Source organism: Hevea brasiliensis, chromosome 14 (genome assembly GCF_030052815.1).
Source record: "Hevea brasiliensis isolate MT/VB/25A 57/8 chromosome 14, ASM3005281v1, whole genome shotgun sequence".
In the NCBI taxonomy this organism is placed as follows: domain Eukaryota; kingdom Viridiplantae; phylum Streptophyta; class Magnoliopsida; order Malpighiales; family Euphorbiaceae; genus Hevea; species Hevea brasiliensis.
Window position 1 is genome coordinate 26,570,485 of NC_079506.1, and position 22,165 is coordinate 26,592,649.

The 22,165-nt window shown below is 32.0% G+C and overlaps 1 protein-coding gene and 1 pseudogene across 1 annotated transcript; both read left to right on the forward strand.

Annotated features, from left to right (window-relative positions):
* Positions 1-3,665: 3,665 nt before the first annotated feature.
* LOC110645041 (uncharacterized) lies at positions 3,666-15,528 on the forward strand (annotated as a pseudogene).
* A 1,101-nt stretch (positions 15,529-16,629) lies between these two features.
* On the forward strand, positions 16,630-18,470 carry LOC110645032 (probable carbohydrate esterase At4g34215). Its single transcript, XM_021798031.2, has 2 exons — positions 16,630-17,260; positions 18,027-18,470. The coding sequence occupies exons 1-2, from the start codon at positions 16,718-16,720 to the stop codon at positions 18,225-18,227; spliced, it is 744 nt and encodes a 247-aa protein (XP_021653723.2). The 5' UTR covers positions 16,630-16,717; the 3' UTR covers positions 18,228-18,470.
* Positions 18,471-22,165: the final 3,695 nt, after the last annotated feature.

Genomic DNA, 22,165 nt, shown 5'->3' on the forward strand with positions numbered 1-22,165 from the left:
TTTAGAGAAATCATTTATGGTAAGAAAGAGTTCTGATGATATTAAGAGTTGATATCATGTCTCATTGCCAATTAGTGATGAGCCTAGTAAGTCACACACATACACAAGTAATCATCAAATTAAATATGATTTAATTAATTAATTAAAGAGTTTAATTGATTATTTAAATAGGTTTGGTTTGCAATTAGATTGCAAAGTCCCTTGCATGGCTTGAAACCAAATCTAGGTTATTGGATGTATAGTATAAGTTAAATTTATATTTAAAGTGTTTAAATATGAATTTAATTATGAGAAATTAATTAATAGAGATTAATTAATTAATTTATATTTGATATAAATTGATTAGAAGAAGAGAAATAATTATTTTGGGTTGAGAACTCAAAATTAAGATACAGGTGTATTTTGGTCATTTCACAGGGTGACATGTGGCACCATGAGATGGTGACACATGGCACTACACATAAGCTTGCCATATGTCTTTTAATCATGTAAGAAGATCAAAGTTAAGATTAAATATAGGTTTGACACTTAGCACAATGTGATTGGGTCAATTAAACCTAGAGCCAATCAGAAGGTGACATGTGGCAAGGGTTTTAAGTGGTGACCTAGCTATATAAGTGTAAGGATAAAAGAACAAAAAATATAAGCTGCTGTATTCTCTTGGTGCTGCCACCCTTGGAGTGTTCTTCTTCTCATCTTCTTCATCTCTCATCAATTCAAAGAGATTTGCCAATAATCTCTTGAATTAAAAATACTAGAAATTGTTTCTAGTGTTCTATTTACATCTGTAATCTCTCAAAAGGCAAACTTGATTTTCTAATTGATTGGACAAGCTTTAGAAGCTGTTCAAGGGGCTGCCAATGGTGATCTTGGTGTAGACAAGCTAGAAGGACAACATCTGGTGTCCTAGGCGCATCCCAAAGGTGCCAAACACATTGCAGTGCATCAAAAAGGTTAGTGCACTTGTTCTTGATCTAATATTGATCTAATATAGGGTTCTATTGAATTAATCTATTAATTCTAAAATCTTAAATGGCAAATGTAGATCCAAAAACATATTAAAAGAGTTTTAATATGCTATTTATCATTGAAATCAAATAGATAAAAATGAATCTTGCATGATGCATGTGATCCTAGATGAAAAAATTTTGAATTTAATGATCTAAAGTTATGTTTTTCATGCTTCCGCTCCTTCACTTTTAATTTATTTTTAGAATATAGAGGCAAAAGTATTAATAATGTTAAGAGGGAGCAAAGAACAATATATAAGTTTCTCTCTAGCTTCTAAAGAGAGAGCTTTCTTTGTTTCTTTCTTTCCGAGGGTCCTCGCACTAATGCTACCTTCTAGAGGTCTTCCCCTGTCCCATCTAGGCAGGTGAAAGTCCCTCCTTTCTCGAAGAAGTGGTTCTACCACCCCATCTTATAAGTAAGTTGTACATTATGTGTTTTGGTTGTGGTTTTTGTGAGTCTAGTGAGATTTCGTAAGGTGTATTTGTGGAAGACTTGTCATAGCTTAAAGAGAGGGTTTCTGAATTCGTTGGGATGATGGTACCTCCAGGGTCTTTAACTGATTTCGCTCGTAGATGGCCGAAGCCCAAGGCACGAGCGAGATGTCATTGAACTTTGCCATCATCACCCTCTTTCTTACTATGTTTCTTTGGCTTCCATGGCCTTTACTTCTTTTTAACTTTGGATTGGTTCTTTAGTTTCTTTGGCTTTCATGGCCTCTACCTCTTCTAGTCTTGAAATAAGTTCTGGTTGGTCGATCCTGGTGGGTTGTGATTGCAAATGCCTTGGCTTAGCTGCCACGTGGTTGTGTCCACCTTGTATGGCTACCAATTGGGAAAGGGCCCCTACTGTGTGATGCAAGTTATGTGGCGCTGCTTCTTGGTGCTGTTAGATCTCTTGGACAAGTTGAAGACCCGGTTTAGCCTAGGGTTTCTACTGGATTTGGAGCTTTGGGCGTGTCCTTATTTTGAACTAGATGCAAAGTCTATTAGATAGTAACCCCTTATATTTCGGCCATGGACCTTGTATTTATGCTTATATGAATGGACTTTTACCTTTCACAAATAATAATAATAATAATAATAATAATAATAATAATAATAATAATAATAATAATAATAATAATAAGGGTTAACTACAATTTAGTTCCTAAGTCCTTATAGTTTTAAGACCAAATAATTTAGTCCTTAACATTTTAACAAACTTATAAGTTAATCCATACTGTTAGAATTTTAATTAAGTTACCATTAATTCTAGCAAAAATGACCAAAATGCCATTAACTCTAATTTCAATTTGAAAATAATTTAGTACTTGAAGTTTTATTTTATAAATAATTTAGTCTATAAAATTTGATGAAATCTACAACTTAATCCTATAGTTTTAATGGCAAGCAATTTAGTTCTTGACATTTTAATAAACTTTAGAATCACTATTAATTTCACGTTAAATTTAACAAAAATGACTAAAATATCTTTAACTCTATTTTCAATATGAAAATAATTTAGCCCTTATTTTTATTAAAATGATAATGATAAATAGAATTTTATAAAATTATAAGGGCTTATTTATAAATAATTATAATATTTAAGAATTAAATTTTAAAATATGTGGATGATTTTATAATTAAACAAAATGTTCAATAACCTTAAAATAATTAATCCATAATTTTAATAATTATAATCTAAATATAAAATTTTTTTGATTTAATAATATCAATATTTTAAAATATAGGGATTAAATTGTTAATAAAACAAATTTCACGAATTAAATTGTCTATAAATTAAAACTTTAAGGACTAAGTTATTTTCAAATTGAAAATAGAGTTAAAGTATTTTGGTCATTTTTGTTAAAATTAATAGTAATTTAATGAAAAATTCTAATGAAAGAAGTTAACTTGTAAGTTTATTAAAATTTTAGAACTAAATTGTTTGATTTTAAAACTATATGACTAAGTTTTAGATTTAAGTAAACTTTAGGGATAAAAATGTCATTTAGTCTAACAATGATAATGTTAAAGCCAATGGATTAGTTAGGAGTATAGCTGATGTTGCTTGGAAGGATAATTGTCAGTTTGCTTCAATTGCAGTAGTGGTTAGAAATTTCAAAGGTAAGATCATTGATGGTGTAGCAAAGAAACTTATTCGGGCTAACCCTTTAGCAGGAGAAGCGATTTTGTTGGCTAAGAACATTGGTGCTACCTCAGTTATCTTTGAATTAGATTCAGCATTGCTTATTTCAGCTCTATCTGATTCTCTGTTCTCAGATTGGCATATTCAAGCTTCGGTTACAGCAATTAAAAGTATCGTCACTTTATTCCAGAGAAGTGCAGTTCTCTTTGATTAAAAGGCAAGCTAACAAAGCAGCGGATTTTGTTGTAGAACTTTTGTTTAAGGATTCATTGCCTTGCAATTGGATTTGTAATTTGCCACCAGAACTTGGCTCTATTTTGTCTGTTGATGCCCTTGTGGCTTGTTAATGCAAAGGTTTTTCTTTTAAAAAAAATATACCTATAGGAATTTAGCCTAAAATATTATTTGAAGCAAGAGGTGGTTGTAGGTCAACGTAGATCGCTATGTTGTGAAGAAAGAAAGAAAAATCTTGACAAATTGTTCCCAAAACATGTAGAATTGAATCGAAAATCAAATGGTCCAAGATCCACAGGTACAAAATGGTGGTTTGGTTGGTGTTTCTGCTTCTTCGTTCCGACCTTCTCTGTAATTCAATTGCTTCCACTTCCCATTCCTCTTCAACTGACACCACCATGCATGCAACCAACTGGGCTGTCTTGGCTTGCACCTCTCGCTTTTGGTAATTGAATCATACCCATTTGTTGCAATTGTATTAATTTTAGTTCGGTTCTTTAATTTGCTAGGATTTTCTCTTGTCAAGCTCTTTGGCTTTTCTGGGTGGATTTTACTGGCTTTGTAAAGTTGTTAATTGAAGTGGATTCTTGTGCCTTTCTCTTTACTCAGGTTTAATTATCGATACATGGCTAATACTTTATCCTTGTGTAGGTAATCATTTGAGTTTTCTCTCGAATTCATTTCTTTGAGAAATTTTCACTTTTCTTTTCTTTTGTGCATATAAGTTTTTCGTTTTCTGTGGTTTTGCAGGACTATTTAGCGACTAGGAATACCTGATGAGTGGATAATAGTAATGTTGGCAGATGATATGGCTTGCAATGCTAGGAACAAGTAACCTGCTTAAGTCTTCAACAATGAAAATCATAGACTTGTGTGGAGATAATGTTGAGGTTAGTTTTGGGTCTCCATGATGCTTTTCTGCCCTTTTTAAGTTGCACTGTTATCCATATTGAAGTGTATGAAAATGTAACATTTTAATGTTTAGAATCTTTGAAAAATTCACTTGTTTGAAGAATTTGCATATTTTAGAAGGTCTAGCTTGCATTAACTAATAAAACTCGCATACGATGTGCTTACTGCTCAATTGTACTTTCTTAGCATTCCTTTATCACTAACTTGTCGATCAAGAGTGGATTGACATACCAAAGAAGTTCTTTTATTTAGTATCTTTTCTTGTGAATGAATATTAGGTGCCATGCAAGGCTTTCTGTTGCTTTCATTATCTTCTTTTTGTTCTCATTGCATTGTAGAGGTAAGAGTTAGTGGCATTATCACTAATTTGATTTTTTTTTCTCAATATATTCATATAATGTGCAATGATTGGATGAGAATACATCTCATCTTATTTAAAAAAATCTTTCTTAATAGAATATTTATTTTATTATTTTTTTTCTATCAATTGTGAGTCTATTGGAGAAAGAATATGTAATATCCTCATTTTTGTAATCCGTACGTCATATTGTTCCGACGACTAATGCCTACCCCGAAAAGTCGAAATGTCTGGAACTACACTTAATTGACAGTGAGGAAGCATAAAATAATGAAATATATGATGAGAAAAATTAAGAAAAAATAAAAGAGATAAAATGTGACTAAGTTAAACGAGCCGAACCCTTGCGATGGGTGATCGCACCGGGAAGTTACGGCGAGGACCGCTGACTAGTCCTGGACCGCAGGAAACTCGGAGAAATATTTTCGGGACATAATTAAAGGTCTACTGAAGTGTAATTGACATTAGAAGTATCAAAGAAACATTAATAAGTTAGTATAAATGACAAACGAAAATTAAAGAAATCGGCAGTATAAGGAGTAAATCGGTAGTACCGAAAAATAAAAAATACAACCCGAAGAGGGGCATTTTGGTTAATTAACACCTAGAGTTGACTTTTGACCTCAATATCCATTAAAAATAAGTGATATTACACTTTGAAAATGTCATGAAAAATAAAAATGTGGTACATTATATAAATAGTGGAAGAAATGAGGCAAATATGCAAATTATGGAACTTTAAGTAATTAAATCATTAATTTATGGTTAGTGCTCCACTAACTCAAATTTTGGGACACATATATAAGCCAATTTGGGACAGAAATGTTCATCTTCAACCTTGGAAACAAACCAGCCGAGAGAAACACCATGGAAATCCTCCATGGCCGAACCTTACTCCATCACCATACAACCATGTTCAAGCCCTCATTTCACCATAGTTTCTTCATTAAAGCTTGCACACACACCTTGAACAGTATATTGGAAGCAAAAAGAATAGGATTTGATGAAGTTTTGGTCAAGCTCAAAAAAGGTTAGTGCTAGTTTTTATTCCCTTGCTTAACTAAAGTTTGTGTTGAGGTTGTGGGAAGTATTTTGGTTGAAAAATTTTAAGAATTACTTGAGTAATTGTTGGGTGTAACTTGTGGCAGCCATGGAAAGGAAAGGTGAGGAACTTATTCTCACTTGTAATTGATGTTAATTGATGGGAAATTAGTGTGGATTGAAGTAAATGGTAAGGTTAGTAATTTAATTTCATGAGTAAGTTGGGAATTAAGCTTTAGAGTTAGATTTGAAGAAATATTGAGGGCCTTGGTAAATTGTAAATTTCGGCAGCCTTAAATTCCATGGAAGAGTGTTAATTTCATGAATATGACAATTAATTTAGTATGTTGTTACAGTAGTGCAAGTACATGGTAAAAATTACTAGGTATTAGTTAGTTATTTCATGTGTATATATTAGGTTGGTTTTAACTTATTGACTTAAGGCTGTATAATGTACTTTGAACACTTGTATAAACTGCCCAAATTGACAAAATTGAGATGTGATGAATGATATAGAAGTGCCATGAATTCAGAATTGTAGTTTTGGGAGGAGGAGGAATGAGAATTGGAAGTGTTATTTCATGTGCAGGTTGTGTTGTGTTGAAAATAGAAGATAAATTGAGTCATAAATAAAAATGTGTGACCCCAATTGGTATGAGGCCAATTGGAGGTAAAATTAGACTTGTAATGGACCAATTTTCATGTAGAAGTTATGCCAAAATTCTGCCTAGAAATGACCTACAAAAATGACCAAATCCGGATTGCCATTAGTGAATCCAGAATTTTTGACCATATGAACAGTAGCCATTCAATTGGCCATAACTCACTCAAAATAGGTCCAAATGATCTGAAATTTATACCATTGAAAAGTTTAGACATAGAGCTACAACTTTGGTGAAGATCACAGAACCCAAAAATGTCATTTACTAAGTCAAATTGTTTGCACAAGTTGAGGTAATAAAACTGTCCAGAACCATTGCAACCCAGAATTTGACCATATGTACAGTAGTCACTCATTTGACCATAACTCACTCAAAACAGGTCCAAATGACCTGCAATTTATATCAATGGAAAGACTATACATAGAGCTACAACTCTTATGAAGACACCAAAGCACAGAAATGACCAGAACCAAGTCAAATTGCTTGCCCAAGTTAGGGTACCAAATCTGCCAGAATTGAACTTTACTTAAAAATGACCTAAAGTTGCATTGAAAATGCAATCTCTCCAGCTTTAGTAAATTGACCATATCTTGGTCTATACAACTCAGAATGACCTGAAATCTGTGCCAAAGTTCAATGAAACATAGAGCTACAAATTTTCTTCTTTGACCAGAAGCTAAAAACCAATGGAAACAGGACATTTAGCTAGATCAATCTAGCACACTAAAACTGAAAATTTGACAATAATATGCAATGAAGCCTAGAAATAATTTGGCAATAAATGCCAACTTGTGAGAATTGTAAATTGCACTATACTGGCAGCATATTAAAATGCGAATTGTGACAAGTTGATACTAGAATCAACTTATCCATGATGTATAAAAAGGTCAACATTTTCATTGACCAGTGAATTGTATAATGACCAGTAAACCCTAAAAATAAAGAAATAAATATTTAATCTTGTAATATGCCCTAATTTGCCTAGTTGACTGGTTTGGATAGGTTGGCATGCCAATAGGATTCTGACAACTGTTCTGTAAATGGCTTCACGCCGTACTGTGTTTTCTGGCTTATTATGCCATACTATGATTTTAATAGCCTATGGCTATACAGATTGTGTTATTATACTCGGCTTAATGCCTGATTGATTATATGACTTTTTAGCCATACCATTTGCACACCGGGAGATGCTTTGTGACCGATGGTGTGACGGCCTGAGGTACTAGGTACCCAGTGCTAGTATATCCGTTTATCCAGTCTAGTCAGTGTATAGGCTACACAGGCAGTTAATTAAAACATTATTCAATTCAGGCAGTTAAGTTAAGTTAAGTATAATGAAATTTCTGTACAATAAAATTTAGTATTGAATGAAATGAGTAAAAGAGATTAGCAATAGAAACATAATAAAAATATAATTTGTAGAACTGTAGAGACTTAAAATACAATCCAATTAGAATAATTTATATACTAGGTAGTATTACTGAAAGGTTATAAATTTAGTACTTCCAAAGAGGAACAAACTAATATATAAGATGGTTAATATTAGACACATTCTAGTAAATCAAATTGATTATTCAATATTTAAATTATGCTCTATCCTTTCTTTATTTGTATATATTATTTCTTGTTATATTATTGCACATCTAAGCAGAAATGCTTAGCGCGATGAAATTACTTCCTCGCGCAGGTACTGAAGGTAAAACCAGTAGACTGTCGACTGAGATTTTTGGAGTCCAGATCTATAGAAGTGTCAGAAGTGTACAAGATTGTCACATCCTCAGCAATGCATGTAGATAGGGCTCATAATTACACATGTTATGTATTTTGTTCATTCTAAGTATATTGTAAATTATGTGTATATCCTGTACTTGACAAACTTATGTAATTTAGTTGACAAATTATATAAGTTAATGAAATATAAGAATTCTGATATTTGAGTTGATTATCTAATCATAATGATTCTGAATGGGATTGAGTTTGAGAAATTTTGATACTGAATCTGAGTTATGAATTTGAGTGTATATTGAATTTGTTTTTGGCAGGTTCAGAAGAACTGTTAGTCCAAATTACAGCCGGCGCTCTGCCGGATTGTCATTCAAATTTTTGAAATTTCCAAATTAGTCGGATTTTGATAAACAGTAAAAATAGCCTAAACCTTATATAAAGTTTTTGAACAAGTAAATCAAGAACTGTAATGAAATCAGATAAAATCAGGTGCTTCGGCACTCCATGTGACACACCTTGCTCGGCTACACTATAGACGGGTGAGGGGTATTACATTTAGTGGTATCAGAGCACGGTTTAGGCTTTCCTAGGCACAGATAAGTAGAAAGAACTAGTGTGCATACATGCATTGCATTCATAAGAGTCGAGGTAATACTAATGCAGATCTATTTACTTTTAATTATTCAAGGTTAAGATATGGACTCAGAGTCGTAGAGGGCATTAGAAAAAGAAGTAGAAAACCTAGTTCATGAGGTTATAACGTAGTGACTATGTAATATTCTCGATGTTTGCATTGTAAGCTGTAAATTATAGTACTGACATGGAATTATTGTGTGGAGCTGCGTGCTTCCTCGTGATACAATAAACTAAGAATATTTGTAAGTAATCTATAATTTGATACAACTATGCCCGAATAGAGTACTATTACGAGAAATAAATGTGAAAATTTTAGTCAGAAATTTAAAACTTTAGAACTAGCCTATCGAAAGACTACACTTCTAAGGTAGCTAAAATCAGTGACTCGGTTACACTAATGTGGACTACCATTACCACAAAAATTGCTATAAGCTTAGAGAACTCAGTATGGCTATAAATTAGAAAGAACATCTTGAGGATGAAGATATTTGGACATCGATATGAAGTCTTATCAGTATTTTAATATTTTTGACAGAAAGGAATGATGTAGGTATTTGAGAATACATTTAGAAATTGTATTGATGCTCTCTCTGAAAGCAAGAATAGATAACTTCCACTGATGGAGTTTGTGTGTAGTGATAGTTATTTAATAAGCATGATGATAACAAGATATACGATTTTGTATGAAACAAATGCAGAATACCTAGACAATGGCAAGTTAACAGAATTGGAATTGGTAAAAGAGACTGAAGGACTGGTAAAGAATCCTAGTATGAAAGATCAAAAAACTAATGAATAATAGAATTTCATGAGTAGGAATACTAAAGGCAAAGGAAAACAATGATGGGAAAGTGAATAAAATTATGAGATAATGATAAGCTCAGTTGTTTGAATCCGATGAATTTCGAGGACGAAATTCCTTTTTAGAAGGGAAGAGTTGTAACATCCTCATTTTCGTAGTTCGTACGTCCTACTGTTCCGATGGCTAATGCTTACCCCGGAAAGTCGGAATATCTGGAACTACACTTAATTGACACTGAGGAAGCATAAAATAATGAAATATGTGATAAAAAAAATTGAGGAAAAATAAAAGAGATAAAATGTGACTAAGTTAAACGAGCCGAACCCGTAGCGATGGGTGACCGCACCGGGAAGTTACGGCGAGGACCGTTGACTAGCCTTGGATCGCGGGAAACTCGGAGAAATATTTTCGGGACATAATTAAAGGTCTACTGAAGTGTAATTGACATTGGAAGTGTCAAAAGAAAAATTAATAAGTTAGTATAAATGAAAAATGAAAATTAAAGAAATCGGCAGTATAAGGAGTAAATCGGTAGTACCGAAAAATAAAAAATACAACCCGAAGAGGGGCATTTTGGTCAATTAACACCTAGAGTTGACTTTTAACCTCAATGTCCATTAAAAATAAGTGATATTACACTTTGAAAATGTCATGAAAAATAAAAATGTGATACATTATATAAATAGTGGAAGAAATGAGGCAAATGTGCAAATTATGGAACTTTAAGTAATTAAATCATTAATTTATAGTTAGTGCTCCACTAACTCAGATTTTGAGACACATATATAAGCCAATTTAGGATAGAAATGTTCATCTTCAACCTTGGAAACAAACCAGCCGAGAGAAATACCATGGAAATCCTCCATGGCCGAACCTCACTCCATCACCATGCAACCATGTTCAAGCCCTCATTTCACCATAGTTTCTTCATTAAAGCTTGCACACACACCTTGGGTAGTATATTGGAAGCAAAAAGAAGAGGATTTGATGAAGTTTTGGTCAAGCTCAAAAAAGGTTAGTGCTAGTTTTTATTCCCTTGCTTAACTAAAGTTTGTGTTGAGGTTGTGGGAAGTATTTTGATTAAAAAATTTTAAGAATTACTTGAGTAATTGTTGGATGTAACTTGCTACAGCCATGGAAAGGAAAGGTAAGGAACTTATTCTCACTTGTAATTAATGTTAATTGATGGGAAATTAGTGTGGATTGAAGTAAATGGTAAGGTTAGTAATTTAATTTCATGAGTAAGTTGGGAATTAAGCTTTAGAATTAGATTTGAAGAAATATTGAGGGCCTTGGTAAATTGTAAATTTTGACAGCCTTGAATTCCATGGAAGAGTGTTAATTTCATGAATATGACAATTAATTTAGTATGTTGTTACATTAGTGGAAGTACATGGTAAAAATTACTAGGTATTAGTTAGTTATTTCATGTATATATATTAGGTTGGTTTTGACTTATTGACTTGAGGCTGTATAATGTACTTTGAGCACTTGTATAAACTGCCCAAATTGACAAAATTGAGATGTGATGAATGATATAGAAGTGCCATGAATTCAGAATTGCAGTTTTGGGAGGAGGAGGAATGACAATTGGAAGTGTTATTTCATGTGCAGGTTGTGTTGTGTTGAAAATAGTAGATAAATTGAGTCATAAATAAAAATGTGTGATCCCAATTGGTATGAGGCCAATTGGAAGTAAAATTAGACTTGTAATGGACCAATTTTCATGTAGAAGTTATGCCAAAATTCTGCCTAGAAATGACCTAAAGAGATGACCAAATCAGGATTGCCATTAGTGAACCCAGAATTTTTGACTATATGAACAGTAGTCATTCAATTGGCCATAACTCACTCAAAACAGGTCCAAATGAGTTGAAATTTATACCGTTGGAAAGCTTAAACATAGAGCTATAACTTTGGTGAAGATCATAGAACCTAGAAATGTCATTTACTAAGTCAAATTGCTTGCACAAGTTGAGGTAACAAAACTGTCCAGAACCATTGCAACCCAGAATTTGACCATATGTACAGTAGTCACTCATTTGACCATAACTCACTCAAAACACGTCCAAATGACCTGAAATTTATATCAATGGAAAGATTAGACATAAGCTACAACTCTTATGAAGACACCAAAGCTCAGAAATGACCAGAACCAAGTCAAATTGTTTGCCCAAGTTAGGGTACCAAATCTGCCAGAATTGAACTTTACCTAAAAATGACCTAAAGTTGCATTGAAAATGAAATCTCTCCAGCTTTAGTAAATTGATCATATCTTGGTCTATACAACTCAGAATGACCTGAAATCTGTGCCAAAAGTTCAATGAGACATAGAGGTACAAATTTGCTTCTTTGACCAAAAGCTAAAAACCAATGGAAACAAGACATTTAGCTAGATCAATCTAGCACACTAAAACTGAAAAATTGACAATAATATGCAATGAAGCCTAGAAATAATTTGGAAATAAATGCCAACTTGTGAGAATTGTAAATTGCACTATACTGGCAACATATTAAAATGTGAATTGTGACATGTTGATACTAGAATCAACTTATCCATGATGTATAAAAAGGTCCACATTTTCATTGACCAGTGAATTGTATAATGACCAGTAAACCCTAAAAATAAAGAAATAAATATTTAATCTTGTAATATGCCCTAGTTTGCCTAGTTGACTAGTTTGGATAGGTTGGCATACCAATAGGATTCTGACAGCTGTTCTATAAATGGCTTCATGTCGTACTATGTTTTCTGGCTTATTATGCCATACTATAATTTTAATAGCCCGTGGCTATACAGATTGTGTTATTATACTCGGCTTAATGCCTGATTGATTATATGACTTTTTAGCCATACCATTTGCACACCGGGAGATACTTTGTGATCGATGGTGTGACGGCCCGAGGTACTAGGTACCCAGTGCTAGTATATCCGTTTATCCAGTTTGGTCAGTGTATAGGCTACACGGGCAGTCAATTAAAACATTATTCAATTCAGGCAGTTAAGTTAAGTTAAGTATAATGAAATTTCTGTACAATAAAATTTAGTATTGAATGAAATGTAAAAGAGATTAGCAATAGAAACATAACAAAAATATAAATTGTAGAACTGTAGAGACTTAAAATACAATACAATTAGAATAATTTATATACTGGGTAGTATTACTGAAAGGTTATAAATTTAGCACTTCCAAAGAGGAACAAACTAATATATAAGATGGTTAATATTAGACACATTCCAGTAAATCAAATTGATTATTCAATATTTAAATTATGCTCTATCCTTTCTTTATTTGTATATATTATTTCTTGTTATATTATTGCACATCTAAGCAGAAATGCTTAGCGCGATGAAATTACTTTCTCGCGCAGGTACTGAAGGTAAAACCAGTAGACTGTCGACTGAGATTTTTGGAGTCTAGATCTGCAGAAGTGTCAGAAGTGTACAAAGTTGTCACCTACTCAGCAATGCATGTAGATAGGGCTCATAATTACACATGTTATGTATTTTATTCATTCTAAGCATATTGTAAATTATTTGTATATCATGTACTTGACAAACTTATGTAATTTAGTTGACAAATTATATAAATTAATGAAATATAAGAATTCTGATATTTGAGTTGATTATCTAATCATAATGATTCTGAATGAGATTGAGTTTGAGAAATTTTGATACTGAATCTGAGTTATGAATTTGAGTATATATTGAATTTGTTTTTAACAGGTTCAGAAGAACTGTTAGTCTAAATTACAGCCGGCACTCTGCCGGATTGTCGTTCAAATTTTTGAAATTTCCAAATTAGTCAGATTTTGATAAACAGTAAAAGTAGCCTAAACCTTATATAAAGTTTTTGAACAAATAAATCAAGAACTGTAATGAAATCAGATAAAATCAGGTGCTCCGGCACTCCATGTGACACACCTTGCTCGGCTACACTGTAGACGGGTGAGGGGTGTTATAGAATATTTCTTCTTTTCAATTAAATGGTAGTTGCAAGGTTTTTGAAAATTTTATTTTCCCTAGGAGATCTTGATTTTGTTGTTGTAATCACATAGGTAGATTATTGAAGTTATGAAGTGATAGTTGAAAATTTTTTGCAAGTTATGACTGGGCATCATGATGCTGCTATTCCAAGATCAAAGTGTCTTTTAAGTGATGAAATCACACTCTTCTTTATATGATGGGACATGGAGGAGATGAATTATTAAAATTTCAGACTCTGAAGAGCTCCAAATTTATGATTTAGCTGATCTGTGAGGCAAATGAAGGAAAAACAAAGGTGAGGTAACTTTATAACTTTGTGTTCTTTAACTCTGACCTTGAAAGAATCCTTTATAGGCTTGTTATGAAAGATAAATGAAACAGTTTGTGGATGGCATAATTATTTCTGGTTCTGCCATTTTGCCTGAATTTGGTATGGCTGCATTCCCCTGCTTGGAGATAAAATTGGCATCTGTCTTATAAAATTTGATAAACATTTTTCTGTGTGAAAAATAGGAAATTATTTTTCATTAATGTTGATATTTGTGATTGCTATAGGACCATAAGCTCACAATTGTGGTTAATGTGACAAATCTAGGTTCAAGCAATTGCTGATAGTGGTGGATTTTTGCCAAGTTGCCACTTTATTCAATAAGGATTTACCATGCTTCCAGATAAGATGTTGTTTTTGTAAATATTATTTCAAGTCTTAACTTTTTTTTTCTTTTACTATTTTTTAAGATAATTTTATGCATACATCTTAGCTATAAGCTCAATTAACTTAATTCATTTTAGACTAACATGGTTTGATGTAGTCTTTTCTATGGAAAATTGAAAATAAAATAAATTAGGAAAATATGTTTTCTGATTAAGTACTATCTCTCTTGGATGAAGATAAATATATATATTCCATAAGGAAGAACATCTTCGTTTTAATGCAAGGACATGCTGCTTTTCAGCTTTTTCAACTGGTGTTTTGGCCATTGGAAGTAGCATGAAAGGAGAGAACTCATACTCACGTCACCTGGACTTTGATATCGATGTGGATTGACCACATTTACCATTTTGTGTTCTCTTTAGTTGGGTATTTAACCTTGGATGCTATGCATTTCATGTCATTCCTTTCCATTTTTCTTCACTTCCAAGTTTTCAGGTTTGATTTTCTAACATGTTCTCTTGTTTTATTATGCAGGTTGTTGTTTCTATTGTGGATCGTTTTACATTCTTTACCCTTGCATTCTTTAAGAGGCTAAACACGTATGACAATACCTCATTGAGTAGGTATATATAAATGACTTAATATGACTAATAGTTTATGGCATGTTTATAAATGCTTTATGGTGTGATAATGGCCTTTATATTTATATTAGATTTAGGATATACGCCTTTTTTTATCCATACCTTTTGAAAAGAATGTTATGACTGGTTCTGGTTGAGTTGAATGACCTATTCTGAGTCTTGCATTCTTGTTCACTCATGGCTTAATTTACTTCTCACTTTAGAAAATTCTGTAATTTTTTTCCCTTGTCCAAGCATAGCGAGAACTAGTGTAAAATACTACATGCAATCAGAAAATGAATGTTTTAATCCAGTTATACAATTTAAAGAGCCTATTCAAGATTGCTGATTTGATCTGGCAATTCTTCTTCCATGATGTGTATCTAGAGAGAGATTTATGAACATCTAGTAGTCATTTTGTTTGGTGGGGAATAAACGAATTCAGTTAGAAGTTTATGTTTCATAAAAATGGTATTCTTTACTTTGTAAATTTTCAGGGGCTATTCACTAAGCATAGTTACATTAATGATGAGGCATTTGTTTTGCAGTCTTTTTGCTTTATATGATCCAAATATACTGATGTCAACTGCATATTACCGAACAAATCTATACCAACGACGTTTGGAGCAGGTATTGAAGTGCCAAAACCAGAACTGTTGTATAGTCATTTTTAATATTGCCTGCTTTGTTTTCACAATTTCACTTTCAATGCAAGTTTAGTAATCCTACATTGTCATTTTTTGCGATTGCATTATGAGTATTCGGTAATTATTACATACAACCACTCAACTTTATGAGTGTTTTCATAAAAATCACTAAATTTTAATTTCTTTCATAAAACTCATTGAACTTTAATTTGATTTCATAAAAGTCATTATGACCGAAATTTTTATTTGATTTGATACTAAAATTTATTTGATTTGGGAATGAGATTGATTAATTTTCAAAATCTTGTTGTTGTGAATTGATTTTCACATTTTAGATTTCTTATGATCCATGTGTGATGAGTTGACATATCTATTTGTATATCTCCTAGGATATTGTTGTATTGGGTTGATTTTTCATTTTTCATTTTTTTTGTTACATTATTTTTTTTTCAAATTTAATTAATATCATCCCTGTCCTTTTTTTTTTTCGTCCATTTTTTCCTTTTTTCTTTTTCCAATGCCTCTTTGTTCCTATATCTTTTGTGGGTGCTTTTGCGTTTTTCTCCTTTTTTTGATGTTATCATTGTTTTTGCTTAATTTTTATTGAAGAAAATGATGCTCATTAAGCTTATACGCTTATATGAATTGATTTATATTGTTTATTTGAATATAAGCAATTTGCAATTAAGTTAAAAGAAAGGGTTAGATTCAATAAATGCAACAAGGCTAAGTGGATCTTGATGCTGAGTATTTTCTTATAACTTTTTATTAAGAATTATTGTTTTTTTAGTATGTGGTTAATAGAAATTAAAAAATTAATAATTAAATATTATTCTTATAAGTTTATAAGAGATAATTATTAATCAAGTCCATTTAAGATTTCTTTATGGCTATTGCACAGACGAATTGAAACACTTTTGACCGTAAGTGCTTTTTTGATATTAAGCCTAAAAAGTTTAAATTATTTTTCTAAATAAAAATTTTATTTTTAATGTTATTAAAAAAATTAATTTAAAAAATTATTTTATTATTTTAATATTTTTATTATTAAAATTTATTAAATTTAATTTTAAATTATTTTTTAATACTTTTTAATTAATATATTTAAAAATATAATTTTCTTAATAGTAATGTCCTTTTTTTTTTTCTTAAAACCTCTCCATATTTTATTAACAAAATTGATAAAATATGTAGGCAATTAAATACATCACTATATACCTAACATTTCTTTCATCTTCAAGCCAATAGTTCCCTGCCTCCTCCTTATGACCCAACAACCCATCTAACTGTCTCCAGAAAATGGAACAAATTTCCCCAAAACCCAACCAAATTTTCATCTTATCTGGGCAGAGCAACATGGCTGGTCGCGGCGGCGTAATTAGACATCCCCATGAGCACCACCAGCACTGGGACCATGTCGTCCCGCCGGAATGCCACCCCCACCCAGACATCTTCCGATTAAGTGCCAATCTTCACTGGGTTGAAGCCCATGAACCTCTCCATGCCGACATCGACGCTAAAAAAGTTTGCGGAGTGGGGCCCGGGATGTCATTCGCCAACGCCGTCAGAGAGTGCGGCGTCGGGGTGATGGGTCTGGTGCCGTGCGCCGTAGGTGGGACAGCGATTAAGGAATGGGCTCGTGGGGAGGAGCTGTATGAGACAATGGTGAAACGGGCGAAGGAGAGCGTGAAGGAAGGTGGAGAGATCAAGTGTTTGTTGTGGTACCAAGGAGAGAGCGACACGTCTACTGAGCATGATGCTGAGGCGTACCAGGGGAACATGGAGAAGCTAATTGAGAATGTGAGAGAGGATCTGGCTTTGCCTTCTCTTCCAATCGTTCAGGTTAGCTTATGAAAATTCAAGTAATAAAATGTTTTTTTTTTTTCAATTTTTATTTGTATAGAAGAGAAATAAATATTTCAAAATTTTAAAATATTTATTTTTATATAGTAAATATAAATTATTTTGCATTTAATTATTTAATATTAAAAATTAATAAAAAAATTAGGAAGAAGTAGCAATTTCAGTTAAATTAAACTGAAATGTAATGTTATTTAGTGATGGTTTATGGAATACTGATTTAGGTTTTAATATGAGAATAAAATGTAGAATTTTTAAATATCATGACAATAAACAAAAGGGGTTGAATAATTTTGATTATTGCTTAGAACATTGATCATTTTATTTAAATTTTAAGGGGAAATGTTAATCATTTGTCACAGGGAAATTTATAATTTTGATTTCTGAGTTTTGTCTTATATTACACTTGAGTCTTCAAATTTTTAGAAATTAATTATTTAATCTCTAAATTTTATACTATATCACAATTTTAGTCCTTTTTTCTGTCAATGGGATGAAATTGTTATAAACACTAAAATTACAGGGATTAAATTGTTTTATATATTAAAATTAAATGGAGTAAATAATTTATTTTTTAAAATGCAGAAATGAAGGTGTAATATAGTACAAAATCTAAGGATTAAATAATTAATTTTTTAAAATTTAATGATTGAAATGTAATATAAAGAAAATTTTAGGGATTAAATTGTAAATTTCCCTTTGTTATGGTAAGTAAATAAATAAAGTTGGAAAATGCAATGAAATGCAGGTAGCAATTGCATCAGGAGATGCGAAGTACCTGGAGAAAGTGAGAGAGGCACAATTAAGGATTAATATACCAAATGTGGTATGTGTAGATGCCAAGGGATTGCAACTCAAACAAGATAATCTCCACCTAACAACTGAATCTCAAGTTAAGTTGGGCCAAATGCTGGCTGAAGTCTACCTCAAGCATTTTGCATCATCATAATCTTTTCTTCACTTCAAAGCAAGTATGAATCTATTTTCTCCCCTTTCTGGTGTGTTTTTGTGTTGTTTGCTCATTCTTGGTCTTTGATTTCTCTTTTTATATGTATCTTTTTCTTCTTTCTCCATTCTCTCCTCATTTATGTTATGCTTTTGTTGCCTCCCTTGCTTGTTCAACCCTACAGGTATCTGCTTTTCATTATGGGTTGTAATATGATTATGATGGTTATGGGTTTTGTATTTGTGTTATGAAGGTTTTTTTTTTTTTTTTTAATTGAACACACGTGCATACAAATCGATAAAAATGGACCGCTGTTAAAATCATGGCAAATATATACTTACACTCATATTATTTGAAATTAATCTATTGAACACCTAATTAAAATTAATAACTATTAAATACAAATTCGCATTGCTAGCAGTGACTTGTTAAAAAAAGTCGCAAATGGTTTCACTTGTAGTTGAATGTGCTCTAAATGTTTTGAAAATGACTAAACTAGGCTATTCCTCTTCTCTCTCCTTATTCTCTTCTCTCTTCTACTGTCTTCAAGTTATGCCACAGAGAGACTTTATAAAATGATTCGAGTACATTTTGATGTGTATTACGTATTGAGTTTTTTTTTTTTTTTTTTTTAAATTTACAGTATCTCTTCGAGAAATATGCACAAATATAGAAAGACAATTATTGTTGAGGGTTTAATTTTATAAATTAAAATTGTTATGAATAATTTATTTCACATTAATAAAATTAAATAAATTATATTTTCATTTAATAATTAGCTAATTATTATTATTGTGATAATATTATATTATATGAGAAATTAATATAAAATTGTAAATAAAGAAGCAGGTGTAATTATGAGTATATATATATATATACAAATATTTCTAAATTCTCCATTAACTTTTGTTGTGAGTCGTCATTAATTTCACAATGTAATTTGTGTATTATTAATGTAATTATTTATTGAGCGTATATTGAAGACAATATATTAATCAATGCAGTGATTATTGTGTTTATTTTGTTTTACTTATCTAAATTTATACATTTTATATAATAGAATAGCTCTCTTATTGTGTAATTTTTATCACATAAAACTAAATTTACATAATAAAGAAAATTCTTTTGTATATATTTTTTGTCATCTGTATCATATAACATGGGATAATCTCATGCAAGGATTTTATTGTCGTGCAATTATATTATTTTATCTTATTTCTATTTAAATTATTATTTTGATTATTATTGAGATATATTGTTTAATATTTTATTTTTGATAATTTCATTAATGTATATATTAAATTAAGTGATAAATTTAATGGTATGTATGTAAGATGTGATAATTAGTTAAAAATAAATTATTATGTTGAATAATTAGTTAAAAGTAAATTACAATTGATATATATTTTACTTTTTTGTGATAATTTAGTGATATATTATATCAATTTTTTTTTAAAAAATTAAATGTAGGAGTATTGAAACAACCTTTTTATTTATATTTTTATTATGAGTGTAATTTTTTTTATTGTGCTTTAAACTTATTTATAATATTATAACTTTTATTTTATAAAATATGACAATTTTATCTTAATGAGGAATTATTACTCCATTTTAAATTAATGGAGAATTTTTCACATAATGTAAATTTATATGCGACAATTTAATAAACATAATGCATACATTCTAATTAGAATTTTGTATTTATAATTTTATGTATCAATAATTAAAATTTTGTATGTCCTAATTTTTATGTATTTACAACTGGCTTTTAAAGCCAGCAAGCCATAGGCACTATTTGCATTAGGGCATGCATGAGTAGAGAGAATAAATTCTCAACATCTCCTACAGTCTGTCTTTTACATTGTTACAATAGTATTACTCTTGAAATCACTAACTTAGATGGTGTTTTTAGTATACATAAACTGAGTTGGTCAATTAATATGACAAGTCATTAACGTTGCTCTTGAAATCACCAATTAAGATAATGTTTTTAGCATATTTAATCTAAACTTGATACTTGACGTGTCAGGCATAAAATTGCTATTTTAATTGGTAATTTTTATCACACATTATTATTTTAGTAAATAGTTTAAATTTTATAATATAATAGTGTCACGACCCAACCTATGGGCCAGACCGGTACTAGGACCTGGGCCAGCCTAAAGCCCCCGATGCCCGTAGTAAGCCTAACTGTTCATTTACCCAATTCTAAGGCCCATTTGGGCCCAATTTCAAGAAAACAAACGGACAGAGTCCGGCCATAAAAATGGACTTTCCAACGGGGAGTTTTTGACTCACCCAACCTGTAAACACAATATATAGTCATTTGGGGAGCTCAGCTCACCCTCCACATACTCATCAACATAAAAATAAATGGGAGCTCAGCTCCCTCATCCAATCCATCAAACATGCATAGCATATTAAGTTTACAGGTCCCAAAATAATAATTTAGTTTACAGACCCAAATCAAATAAACATTTCTAACACATGCGGAAATTCTAAGATTTAACAAGTTTATACAAACAGTAATAATTGACCTGCGAGGGAGAAAGCAGGTTAATCTCAAAAAAAATATCCTCCTGTGGCCTGTAAAAATTTTTGAACAGGAGTGAGCGTTCGACTCAGAGAGTAAAATATCAATTTTAACCATAATCTCTATAACTATCTAAAACTAATACACCATGTAGAGTGAAATGCAACATCAACAACATTTTCACATCATAACATCAAAAAGGTAATTTGGAGCACTCACACACCCTGTAGTATCAATCATAACATATGGGAGCTGATCCCCTATACAGCTCTCTTAAATCCAACCTGGTGCCAGCGAATTACTCAAGCTCGGACTTCCACTTAATAACCAAATCGAGGGTCCCAGCGAATTACTCAAGCGTGACTACCCCTCGAAGGATCGGTCCCGAATTACTCAAGCCGTGACTACCCGTCCTATCCATAGTCCACACCACATCACACGCACGCCAACGCGCACGCTGCTGCTCCAAATTACCACAACAACATCCATGGCACATCAACAGTTATGAATGCAACATTAATCGTGCCTAGAGTTTAACTACATAAATATATGCATATAAGTGATGCATGGGCATGCTTGAACATATAATAATATCGAAATTACAATTAAAATTAATATTCTACTCACAGACTTGACGACAATCACTGTGGCGGCTGGGCGGAGGAAGAAGGCTGTCCCGGCTCACCTGACAATTTTATTACAATCATTTAATAAATTTGACTCAATACAAACAAAGAAAAAGACCAATACGTCCTAAGTCGTGCCGAAAATCCGGTAGAGTCTCCCCTATACCTAGGACCTACCCAACCTGCAAAAGGGCTCAAAACACACTTCTATATTCACAATCCATATGTCCACAACTCAATCACATCACACAGCCCCTCCTAGGCCCACCAAATCAATCATCCATCACAATATGTAAAATTTCAATTTAGTCCTTATAATTGATCATTTTTGCAAAAACTGCTCAAATAAGCTCTAAAAATTATAAAACTCTGCCCCTCGGTCCTTAGAAATATTACTAAGCTATTGCAAAAAGAATCGTAATTTTCTAAGCTACCACGATTATTTTATGGATTTTTAATCCTATTTAAGCACTAGAAAATTACGAAAAAGCAAGATTCGGGTTTACCTTTGCCGATTCCGACTTCGGGGACGCACTCGGGACGTCTGACAATGGGGGGTAAGCCAAGACCTCGGTCCAATTCGGAGACTTTTCCGGTAACGGGTCTGTCTGGCCGAAAATTCACAGACCCGGTCAACTGTCGAATTTCCGCGAATTGAGGATACCTACACGAAGCCCATAACACGGGGGTTAGTACATAAATTTTTCAGAATTTTCTAAGCTCATTTAATGCTCGGAAAAACACTGCGAAGTTCCGTGGGACCCACCGAAAAACGGTGTCGG